The sequence below is a fragment of the Montipora capricornis genome, chromosome 8 (assembly GCF_036669925.1).
Source record: "Montipora capricornis isolate CH-2021 chromosome 8, ASM3666992v2, whole genome shotgun sequence".
NCBI classification, from domain to species: Eukaryota; Metazoa; Cnidaria; class Anthozoa; order Scleractinia; family Acroporidae; genus Montipora; species Montipora capricornis.
In genome coordinates, this window is record NC_090890.1 from 2,231,706 (window position 1) to 2,244,205 (window position 12,500).

The following is a 12,500-nucleotide window of genomic DNA, read 5'->3' on the forward strand; positions in this document are numbered from 1 at the left end:
AAAGATATTTCTCTTTGAAACATTTCAGTTTGTAAGTCACTTATAATAAGTGCATTTGCTATTAAGCGCGATGTGAATCAACAATAATACAAAAGTGATTTCAGAGAGGAAGCTAAGGGTCGGTACGAATAGCGAAAAACTGACCTTGGTCTTGAAAAAGCGGCCTGCAGCCTTGAGCAGCATTTTCAAGACCTTGGTTACAGCTTTTCGCTATACAGACCTTCCAGCCAGCAAATAACATATTAATTTTTATCTTTCTAAGTATGCAAAACTCAAGAGTGTGTGATCTTCTGCTGGGTCTCTTTTGTTTCAAACTGTGTCTTTGCGAGTAATTCTATGTGCCCATGAACGCCAATGACAATCGACAAGGTCTCAATAAAGTACTTACCTTACACAACAGTCATAATGATGCAAGAAATTGTGTTCAGTATTAGATGTTAAATGCAGAATTGAGGAGTATAAGTCTAAAAGGTGAAATATCTTGTCAAAGTTGATTAAAATATCATCTTAAGGCTTTGCTTGTTTGTTTGTTTGTTTTTTTAAGAGTGCTGAAAGAAGGAGGCAAAGGCGACAAACCTTTCATGGTTTTTCAGTTCAAGATGAGAACACCGACAGCTTGTCTGCTCAGAATACATCAAGTGCCTTGCCATATCATGAGGCATTAAATTCTCCAGATATCAAAAAACCAAGCTGTTTATCTACTCACAAGAAAAATTTTGGCAAAAATGTTACATTTAGGGAAACCTTTGATGAAGCCCTTTGTTCAGATGTCAAAAGGAACAGGAATGGCAATTCATATGATAATGAGACTGCACTGAGAGGATCACTGAAATCACAAATCAAGTCAAATTGCTCTTGTGAAAAATCAGAATTTGATGGTGAAAGTGATATTAAGTCCATGTATATTGATGCACCAAAGAAAAAATTACTAACATTGACCAGTGACTCTCTTGTTTTGTCAGATGATAAAAAGAGTGATGGAGTGGCTGTCACAGGAAATGAGGTTAATCCAAATGAGATGCAGGAACTTGAGGTCCAAGTTGTAAAAGATGATCTGGCTGACCATCTGTCAAATTTGTCAAATTGTGTTGAAGGAAGTGGTGATTGCACCCATGATGCTTGTTCACTTAGGTGTGATTCTGAAATGGAGTGTTCCGCAAAAGCAGTGAACGACCAAAGCATTGACACTTTCCATGAAAAAGGAACTGCAACAAATCAAAATTCTCATGATATTGCATCTAAAAACTTGAACCTTCTGACGGGCAGTTTCAACATGAATGGGAAAGATGGCCTTCAGGAAAGAGAGCCCAATAATAATTTTTCCACTCCGACAGAGAATTATAAAGATTGCTCTCCAATGGGAAACTGTCATTGGCTGAAATTATTTGAAGAAGAGTTTCCAAGGAGGTCTCCAAGACTACAAACAACACCAAACTTAAGATGCCAAGATGATACTTCTTATGTTGGCCATGTTGTTCGGCCGAGAAAAACAAAAGAATCACATTCACAGAAATCAAGAGCAAAGAAAGAAGGCTATCAAAATAAGACAACTGAAACAACATCAACACCTAAAACAAAAGACATTTCTGTGCAACTTGGCTTAGCCAAAGGAAATATTTCAGATGATTTTATTTTTCCAAGGCCTTGTCTAGAACTTACAAAATCAGGTGGTCCTTTAGGAATAGTGGTAGATTTCTCTTTGCCTGATAAAGAGTTTGTGAAACTTAAGCTGGCTAAAGTCAAGAATGCTTTGCTAGCTGATAGGGAAAGCAGCAATGTCAGTTATACAAAGGGCGTGGCCCAAACACCTGTTAATAAATTAGGAGAAAATTCTAAACCCCAAGATGGAAAATCTGCAACTGGAGAAAAAAGAAATGAGGTTTATGAGCCAATGGAACATTATAAAACTGTTGAGATGGTAGAAAACTTAGAGGCAAGTGTTTCTCAAGGTGGTTTTGTGGTGTTGGATGATGAGATTAAATTAAGGGAGATTGAAATAAAATCCTCTGGAAACAAAGTAGAGAAAGTCAAGTCTGAAATAATTGTAAAAGAGGAGTCAACTACAATTTTTCTTCAAAGTAACGAGCAATCAGGGTGTTACTCTTCCAGTGTGGACTATGACAGACTTCAAGACATGACCCCTGAAGATACATGTGTGAAAGCAAGCTCATCTTCAAAGCAGATATCACATGAGGGTGACAGTTATAATAATAATAAAAAGGCAAACAGGATAAGCACTGGTGAAAATGATAAACTTAAAGAATTCAGCCATAAAGCTAGGACTGACATCAATGAATCATTAAAGGATAAAATAAGTCAACAGAAAACTGAAACTTCAGAAAATGGAAGTGGAAGGGAGTTTTCAAATCAGGGAGAATCTCCTGATCAGGCTTCAAAGACAAGAACTGGTGCAAATGAAAACTGTAGGTTATTAAATGTTTTATTTGACTCAGCTGCTCAAACAACACCAAGAAATTTGTGTGAAGAAGAATTTCACAATTCATTTCAAGGGGTTTCAAGTCCTCCTCCCACCAGAGAGCCATGCATAGGTGATCAAGCCACTCCTCATGGGAAGATGTGTGAGCCTCTTGAGAGCTCTCAGAGGTCACATTCATGTATGGTATCGGCAGAGGATTCAACACAACATCATGATGCTCCAGTTTCTATGACAATTTGTTTACAGGTATCAGTCAGGGCTTTCAATAAGAATTTCAGTAGGCGGCAAAACCGGAGGAGTAGGCGGAGAATGGACAACGCGCACCAGAGGCAGGAAATGTTTGAAATTTGGGGCTCTTAAATGCATTTCCTGCATTCTGGAGGCTCCTTTGAATTCTGTACAGCTGCGTGCGATGTGCAAAAAAATGTATGTCAATCACCGCCGAAATACTCAGATTTCCGGCCTCTCTTTTGATTTTCGTAAACAAAACTAATTCCTGATCCAAGGCTCATGTTCTGTTTGAATGTTTCTCATGTTACTTATAAAATTTGGGCAAATTTCCAAGGAAAAGTAGGCAGCAAGTCCACATGCAATAGCTGGCGAATTTCACCGGCCGCCAGCTCTTATTGAAAACCCTGATCAGTTATAATGGTAATAATAATAATAATAATTATAACAATAATAACAATCACTAAAGATCGCAAGGTTGTTTAGCTGTGTACAAGTGCTCTACTAATTGGGGAGACTACAAATTAACTGAAATCAGAACAAATCTACAAATCAAATCAACAGTAACAACTAATATTGACTACCGTTCTTGACATACAGTGTATTCATCTTGAAAAATCATATACTATTAGTTACACGTATTATTTACCAGGGAGGGAGGCGGTAATAGTTGTTGACCCAACATTTCCTGATGCAAGGTTATGACTGTATATAACAATTTTGGCTTTTAATTGTCATTATAATAATTGCTTTTGCAATCTGTGCTGAAAATAACGTAAATTCTTCAACTGAGTTGACAGATCAAGATAATCGGAAATATTGCCTAAACAAGTTTATATTTCCCAGACTCAATGACTGGATACCAAACTTAATACTGTACTTCTAAGAGTAACTTTGTTATGAAGCTGTCAATACATTCTTTAGAGTACACATAGTTCTTTGAAAATCAAATTAAATTATGTTTTATGAAAGGATACATGTGTCCCTCATTTCACAAGTTCAAACTGCACGCTAGATGTAATTTTCCAAATGTTCTGATGAATCCTTTGTCTGCATGGCATGGGTTGGGGAATTCTCACAACACAATTTTATTTTCAAATAGCATTGTATAAATGGTGAAGACAACAAAGTGCGATCTCTTTCACTGTCATCATATGAGCCATCCCCAAGAAAAGCTACTTCATCCCTTGCACAGAATAAAAGAGATGTCTTAGCTGTATGTTTGGCTCATTTGGTGGTTATCTGGACATTGACACCTGGATTACAGTGGACTGTGATGCACAAGTGGAATCTTTCATTGGTAAGATAACATTGCAATTAACAGTACCGCTCAAAAGTACGGTGTAAGTTACCACCCTTGTGTGATTTGCGTCGCATGCTATAGGAATCACATCGCATGTTACACGAATCACATTGGGTGCCACAGGAATTGTGTCATGGGCGATGTTGAAAAGTCTGCAAGCACAGTGGCTTGACGCAATAACGTGTGATCTTAGGTGACCTTTTGTAAAAAGTAACCAGATTTTTCATAAGTGGGAGGCGCAGTGGCCTCATGGTTAGTGCGCTCGACTCCAGATCGAGTGGTCCAGGTTCGGATCCTGGCTGGGGACATTGTGTTGTGTTTTTGGGCAAGATACTTTACTCCCACGGTGCCTCTCTTCACCCAGGTGTATAAATGGGTACCGGCGAAATGCTGGGGGTAACCCTGTGATGGACTAGCATCCCATCCAGGGGGGAGTAGAAATATTCCTAGTCACTTCATGCTAATGAAACCGGAGATAAGTGCCAGCCTGATGGGCCTGATGGGCCTTCTGGCTCGTAAGATTTGTAAAGTGTTTGTAAAAGGCCCATTTATGAAGAAAGCAAGTCATGTTTGCACGACCTACCTACCAGTACATTCATACAATGTATGTACAGCTGTAAAAACATTCTGTTATTGTACAGTCATTACTCCAAAATGTTAGCCTACAAAAATGAATTGTCCTGGCTAAGTCCTTTTGTGTCAACCTTGACAATTGCAGTTGTTTATAACAGACCACAGCACTGACGAGTTTGTCTCCAAATTTGTTTTCTTTTTAACCTATTGAACTGCCCCCATTCATGAGTAAAATAGTCTGGCATCAGGCAGAGTAAAATCTATCAAGTCTCACTCCCAGGGGTCATTGGGTTTAATTGTCTAAAAAGTATTAATTTGTGCCATTCCTTAGGCACTTGAGACTATGAGCAATGGTAGAGTTTCATACACTACATTAAGAGAGCAGTAAAAAATAAGATGTTATTTCGACAGAGTGGAGAAGAAGAGTTTGTCAGTGTTCAGTTTGTGCCACTCAAGTCTCATGTTGTTCTTCTTGTTGGAGGAAATTTTTCTACGGGAACTGGAAGGTATACTGTCTTATGATAATTGAAAAATTGTCATACTGGCTTTGTCTCACTGTGAAAATCTAATCTTGAGAATCTGATGTCTGTAAGTGATCAGTGATATTATCATGATATAAATGTTGTTAAACTCATGCTTGAATAAAATTGCTCAAAATTAACAATTAAAACAGAATTAACATTGTATGTCCCTTGCATGTCCCTGAAGTCTTCATTATATGCCAAGTGTACTATTACTATGTGTTTACTATTATTATTATTAGTATTATTATTATTATTATTGTTATTATTATTATTTTAAAAGTAACCTTGCATGTTGTACTCAAGTACAAGAAAACTGATTTACTGAGTGTCACTTATACAGTGTGACTACTGATTCGGGATCATGTACAGTGTATTTAATAAGTTTTACACTTAATATTGTTTTTTCAAATCGCTTTTTGCTTCAACTCTATTCATCATTGAGTTTTCCAATGAAAGGAACAAGATTCCAAATTGTTCTTTGGCTTCTCAGTCTCATTTAGAAGGGTATTGTTAGTTCCATTTAGAGTGCACTCTTCTTACATGACAGTTCTGTTAACGAAGTGATGACTGAAAGGTGTTTTTTCAAGACATTTGTCTTTCTCTTAGAGATGCTCAGTGAGATAGAGAGTTCAGTTAATCTTTTGGTTCATTATAGAATTCTTGGTTATTCAGAAGAAGGCGACTACTCACTGGATCTAATCAATGCAGATGAGTAAGTTCAGTTTTGTGTGTAACTGTTTAACACTGTTGACTGTATGTTGTGTACTGGGCACAGTTGGGTAACTTTTAGGCTCCTAGGGTGGGTGTTTAATAGATGATATACATTTATTAAAATAATATTGTAATGAGCTCAGCAAAACATGGTGCACTCACAGAGCAAGGATAGCGATATTTCTTGTTTGGAAACATTGACGTCACATTTCTTTTGATATTCAAATTTGCTAACCACGGAACAAAAGAAGCCGTTGTTTCAACAGCCAATTAGGTTCTGGTTGGCATATTAATAACAATGGGTGACGACACAAGAAACATCGCTATGAATAGGTTAATTTTTTGGTCAATAGCAGAGTGCTGTTCTCTACCTACCAGACAAAAGAGAGAGAAGTGATGCTTGCACTTATCTGGACAATAATTTTAAGCAATTGTCTCTTAGGCCCATTTCAAACGTGGAACTTTACATGTGCTGAATCTAATGCAAATGAGAAAAATCTATTGTCTTCGCTCATTTGCATTAGATTCGGCACGAGTAAAGTTCGATGTTTAAAACGGGCCTCATAGACACCTGAAAAATCTAAGGTGGCTCCAACTAGGATTTGAAGCCATGACCTCTGCGATGCCAGAGAAGTGTTCTACCAACTGAGAGCTATGAAGCCACACAGTTGGGATCAGGTCAATTTGTTTTTGGGCTCATGTGGTCCCGTGAAAGGATTCGATGAAAGATATTTTCATTTCTCTCACTTTCGTCTATACCCCTCACTTCAAATAATTTTATATCACGTTTCTTTCAGTCTACCTATATCAGCGATGTTATTTGTTCTGTTGACGTCGGCTCAAGTACAGTTTAATTAACATTAAGAAAAGTGCAATTTGTAAACCATCGCAAATCTATCAAGAAACTTGATTAATTGGTGTTTTTTTGTTCTTTCTTTCGGTCTTCCTCGCCTTGTAGTTGTGTCAGTTGTTATGAGGGTGTTTAATAGAGACCGTCCGTTTAATTAGAGGCGGCGGCCTTCTAATCTTAGGGAAAGGTGGCGTTTTTTTTTTTTTTTTTTTTTTTTTAAGTGGACATTCCTTAGATCATTAATTTACAGTATTGGTTATAAGCCTTACAACACTAACTTCCAACGTACATATATTTTTGTAGGGGGAAAAAGCCTTTGTTTTCATCAATGTGTCTGCTGCAACGAAATTTGGAACCAAGTGTCAATGAGCTGGAGGACGTTGAGTTGATGATTGGAGGTACAGCTTCCGATAAAGTAACTTTGACAAAATGGAGCTTGGATGGCTCTTGCTTGTAAGTATGCTCATTTGACTTAATTTCATTCTTTATAAAAGACGTTAAATCAAGTTTTCATCACCTCTATCAACTTGTTGAGGGTTGCAGGATTTTGATCTCTGTAAAGTGAGCGATTCGAGCAGTTGCGGTCAGCAGTTCAAGCAAGCTTGCAAAAATGAAAGATTGGACGGGATTCGAACCGCGATAACCATGTTGTTTCTTTAGACACTGTTCTAGCAGTTGAACTAATATACTGTCTAGGAAAAATTAAAAAAATGGTTGTCTGTGTGAGGTGGGCCCACGTGCACGGGGGGAGTGTCTGATGTTCAAGTTTGAGGAGAGCATGCAATTATTATTATGTTTTGTTTTGGCGTTTTACAGCAACAATGATAGTAACGATATGTTTAAAATAGTATTTTAGCAGGTGCTTGAGAATTTTAATGTGAATCTCCTTAAACACGAAGCATTTCTAACTCCTATTCCATGTATTCCTATTCCCGAATACGCTCAATCGAACGCTCTCTTAATTTCGTGAAGAAACCTGTTGATTTTGTTGTTTCCGTCCTTGCTACCAAAGTTCTAAGCTAATGGGAATCGAAGTTGCTTATAAAAACACTCTGGCCTCGACTGTTCATGAGGTGGATAGCCACCACCTTTTGAACAACCGAGGCCTCTTGTTCTATTCAAGGCTAGTGGAAGGATCTCAGACCTTTGGCCCATTACACAGTGACACTGGACTGTCATCTCTTCAGCCTGTTAAAGGAAGCCACTGTCTTCTTTTGGGAATAACTGATGTCAATCTATACCTATGGTGAGCTCTTACTGTAGTTTGTCCATTTCCCCCTCGCATTTGAACAACTTCATTTTATTGAACTTCACTTCATCTACAAACTACATCATGTGCAAACAAGACCATGATGACCCATAGCTAGCATAGCTCAGTATTCTTGTCAGGTTACTCAGACTGCACTGAACAATATTACTGGCTCTCACAACAACATGAACAGAAAGACACTTGGCAATTGACAAGAATTACACAAACAAACAAACGTCGCCAACATAAGGGAGACGTCCTAAGAATAATTAGAGATATTATAGGTAACTTGTTAAACAAAAGCCACATACTTTGAAAGTTCAATGTTAACGCATAATTATCATCATTTATCTCCTCAGGTTCAGTTTAGTTCACAACAAGTTTTGTATTACAACTGCAAGGTTGCCCTGTCCTATAACTGAGCGAGCTAACCCAAATTGATCAACTTTAGCACTGGTCATTTGATGACTTTAGGTGTATTCGGGAAACTGAATAGTTTTCGTGGGCGCAAATGACCTGAGAAAGACCTGAGAAGTTTGTCATTTCAGAGAGATGCGCTTTAATTTTCCGTAAGAACGCGTATACCAAGTAAAATGTTCATTCTGTTGTCAAGAGCGCACTGAACAGAGAACTTTTCCGTCCTTAGCGAAAACCAAACAGGGAGCAAAAGGTTTCGGGACCACGCGAGCAAGCGGCAAAGCGCGCCGGCGTTTCTGCCGCTTAGATTCCCCAAACTAACAAAACCGCCAGCTTCAAAAGGGTCTGGTTGCCGAATATTAAGTCTTGTATTGAACGTCTGTATAACGATTTGATCCGGCACAGAACCGTGATCATGAACACTTTTAAATTGTATACGGTCTTATCCCACTAAGATGCTCCGAGCTGATTCAGCCCATCGGAAAAAAACAGTCGAAAGAAAAGTCGCCCAAAGTCGGTAAAAACGTTTTTTGGCTGATCCTTTTCCCTATACATGTAGATTCGATCTTGCACGAAATGACGTAGAAGTGATTTGAGTGCGATTGAGGTGTAAAATTCTTGGAGTTTCAGCGAGAAATCGTTTCAAACGCCATAACGGTACCCCTATATAATTGGAACAAAAACAAGTACAAAACACACTCGCTTTGAACTAACATCGCAGCCTTTGGGTTTTGTTGCAGGAATCACAAATCGTTTCAGCTTTTACGTTCTTTTAATCTGGAAACCTTGGGGCTAGGCGGCATGTTTTGCTTAAAAGTGATCGCTCAAAGGGTAAGCCGAAGATTTTTTCATTTAGGACAAGACTGGTGTAGACGTATTATATTACCTTGTTTAGGGCTTTAGAGCTTTTCAAATGATGCTCTGATGTAACTACAGGTGTATTCACTATTTTCCCCATCCCAAAATGCAATACGTTTTGGGGGCTCTTTGCATAAAAACAATACAATTTATTTACTCTTGGGACTGTATCGTGCTTCAGTGAACTGGATATCCGTTGTTGTAATGCAAAGAACCTCCCAAAATGAACTGTATTATGGGATTCGCGAAAATAGCGAATTGATGTTTTAACGGTATCATGCGCCCGCGAGAAGGGTGCTAAGCTAGCTTTTTGCTTTGCAACGAGCGAAAGGGCAAAATCAGAGTCCCCCGTAACACCGATCGGATGTTACCTATAGAGCTAAGAGAAGTCCTGGGGAGCTAAGGTCGTTTATTTAGATTCTCGACGCTCTGATGAAGATAGTAGAATTCCAAAGCAATGAAACAGTGGCTCTGTGCGTGTGCCAAAGTAATATGTAGAAGGGACATTCGTTCCGACGAGGGGCTAACGCTCAATACGTCAGTTTTCAAATTTCTCCACGGTGGTCAATTTACCATATCAATCCAGTTGATAGACCTGTTTCTGTGTTTCACTTCCCCACACAGTTTCTTTAGTAATAATATACACAGAAAAGTTTCAGCGCCTTGATTGGCTGAGAGCACGTCAATTAATTCCAGACAGAGGGCAGAAACGTGGAATAACCAGTTTTGTAGTCCAGAAAGTTGAAATAGTGCAGTAAATATGCAAACTCCTTTATCCCATTTAATGTGTAGAAGAGAGCCGCCCTCTGTCTCGATCTTCGGCTGCAACAACCTCATTCCTAGTGTCTTTCACCCCGTAGGAACCATGAATGACTACAATAGGAGGCCAAACTTATTTTCTCAGCCAACCTGGTTACTGGGTGCATTTGTAGCGGAATTAGCTCCGTAGAGCCAATACATTCCTACCAAAAAAGAAAAAAGTATGATAATCTGGCGTTAGGATCGGAATGTCCTCTCTTATTTTCTTTCTGCAGTAAACCAAACTGCGAGGAAAGCATGATGTTGGAGAATTCATTATTCTTTTTTTTTCCTTCTTAGGGATTGCTCTTTTTAATGATGGCCAGCAATTCAGATCAGGTAATTTTTGTTTTCCTCCGTTTATTGCAACGGCGCAACAGTTGTTCCTTTTGTAAATGTTGGTGCCATTTTAAAATCACCCCTAAAGCTTTTACACTGTTGCCAGTTTCTTTTTGCTTTTACAAGGAAAAAAGGCCGTTTTTATAATAAAGACGCATCATCAGTCTGGGGCGAACTATGTTAAACAATTTTACTATGTCAGTTTAATTCGTTTAGTATAAAGACGCACACAAGGCTTATTATACGTTTAGACGAAAGCACCAATTTATCACGACCTCCAAGACTGATGAACAATATACACTTTATGTATGGTCCCGAGGGAAAACAAAACTAACTAGTTTTTCGAGGGACCAGACATTAAGTGCTTTGTTATGTATTTAGACTTTTCATTCAACAATCGCAACAAAACACCCGGAGCGGATAACAACTGCGGAATGAATTTGATCAGGAGCACGTGAACAAGAATCAACCAATCACAGTGCTCGTTTTGTTGAGTGAAAGTCAGGTATATAACAAGAGCGTATAGTTCATATTGACACAAAGTGCGTCTTGTTAACGTACTAAAAAAGTTTGCCCGAGGTTGTGCCTGACGGATAATTCGTGTCATGTAGTTCGTCTAGTCTGGACGAACCATGCCCCGGTGGTGTAAAAGAGACCAACTCCCAAATCATACCCGGGCTATTAACTTAATCACTTAGCACTCGCACTCGCTACTAGTCGAACGAAGTGCATTGTACATAGAGATTACATCACGGAAAATGTGCGCGTACCATTTTTATTCACGAGTTGAGTAGTATCAGAAAACGGACGAGTGAGCTCTCTGATACGTATCAATGAGTGAATAAAGCATTTTCCGGGTTTACCTCGGTGTAAAAACCTGTGAAACTTTTTTTTTGTTTTCTTAGCTCGTGGTAGGGTTAGGTTATTGTTTGATGTTTTTTTGCTCTTTTGTTTTCCTTTGTGTTACGTCATCTGTGAGTTTCACAGGCTTTTACACCGAGGATGAGCCCATTTTCCATGTTGTAATGTGCTTATTTTATTAGTACTGAGATTTTTTTCCGTGAACTGTTTGGTAGACAAATTTATTTCGCACAAATGGGGCAATGAAAGCAATAAAAAAAAATGGCTTAAATCGCTCAACCGACAACTTATTTGGTAAAATTTACAACACTTTCTGCGTTCAAAATATTTCAGCAAAGTCAAGTGTTTGTTAATAATGGTTTCCATTATCCTGTCGTCGTCCTTCGTTTTCAAAAATCTATCAAGCAATCTTACATCTCGTTCATGCAGTTTTTTGAGTGGATTTTTGTTTTCTTGTTTTAAAATTAATTCTTCAACTGAGCAAACAGATGCAAACTTTCCTTTTGCCATTTTTCAAAGTGCGCGGTTTTTGTGCAACGGCTGACGTTCCATTCGATACGTTCATTCTTCGTCTTTCGTGTTGTTGATTGGACGAACGATATTTCTTCACAGTCAAATTTTGTCGTTCGTGTTTCTGATTGGCTACATTTAGAATCAGTACGAATTTAGGCCCTGTTTACAAGCAGGTATGGTAACCCTGCTGCTGGGGTTGCCCTAGCAGGAGGGTCAAAGATAACCCGGGTTTACAAGCAAAATGTTACAGGTAGGGTTACCCTACCACCCGGGACAACTTTGTGTGCTTGGTAACCGCCAGCATCGCAAACACAGTAGAAACCACTAAAAAGTTTTCCCGGGTAGGCGAGTTGTCCCTAGCAGAGCGTTTACAAGGCAGCTAGGGTAACCCTAGCACTCACATAGGATTATCCTGGCGCCAGGGTAACCCTAGCTGCCTTGTAAACACGTCGTTGAAAAAAAAGAAGAAATGTGTGAGTGCAAGGGTGACCCTAGCACTAGGGTTACCCTACCTGCTTGTAAGCAGGGCCTTAATTCACTATGATTTTCTTGGATAAGGGCCTTTCCGCACTAGCAGATAGCGACCTCACTGAACGGGGTTCAGCATTGGGAAAAAAACATGCAATAGAACAAACAAGGATAACAATGGATTTGGCACAGAAAACAATAGGAAGTACGATAGTATACGGCCAATGAAATATACATTGTGGTGTTCAACAAGAGGTACGACCCCACCCCAATGTTTAATTGTCCTGGGCAAAACGAACGGACAAAAATTGTCAAGACAATGTATCCGCGCGCACTGAAACCGCAAATGGTCAAATAGGCCATTTTCGAAA

General features: G+C 39.0%; 1 protein-coding gene across 5 annotated transcripts in view; it reads left to right on the forward strand.

Moving 5' to 3' along the window:
• LOC138060273 (uncharacterized) overlaps window positions 1–12,500 on the forward strand; it is a 20,653-nt gene that overhangs the window by 3,850 nt on the left and 4,303 nt on the right. Inside the window, exons 3-10 of one of the 5 annotated variants that reach the window (XM_068906012.1) lie at window positions 545–2,683; window positions 3,768–3,965; window positions 4,953–5,047; window positions 5,721–5,777; window positions 6,930–7,079; window positions 7,750–7,872; window positions 9,033–9,123; window positions 10,249–10,287. In XM_068906012.1, coding sequence (XP_068762113.1) covers window positions 545–2,683; window positions 3,768–3,965; window positions 4,953–5,047; window positions 5,721–5,777; window positions 6,930–7,079; window positions 7,750–7,872; window positions 9,033–9,123; window positions 10,249–10,287 — 2,892 coding nt within the window. Of the gene's footprint in view, window positions 1–544; window positions 2,684–3,767; window positions 3,966–4,952; window positions 5,048–5,720; window positions 5,778–6,929; window positions 7,080–7,699; window positions 7,873–9,032; window positions 9,124–10,248; window positions 10,288–12,500 lie in introns of those variants that run through there. The other 4 variants (XM_068906011.1, XM_068906016.1, XM_068906013.1 and 1 more) reach the window with 4 other exon arrangements.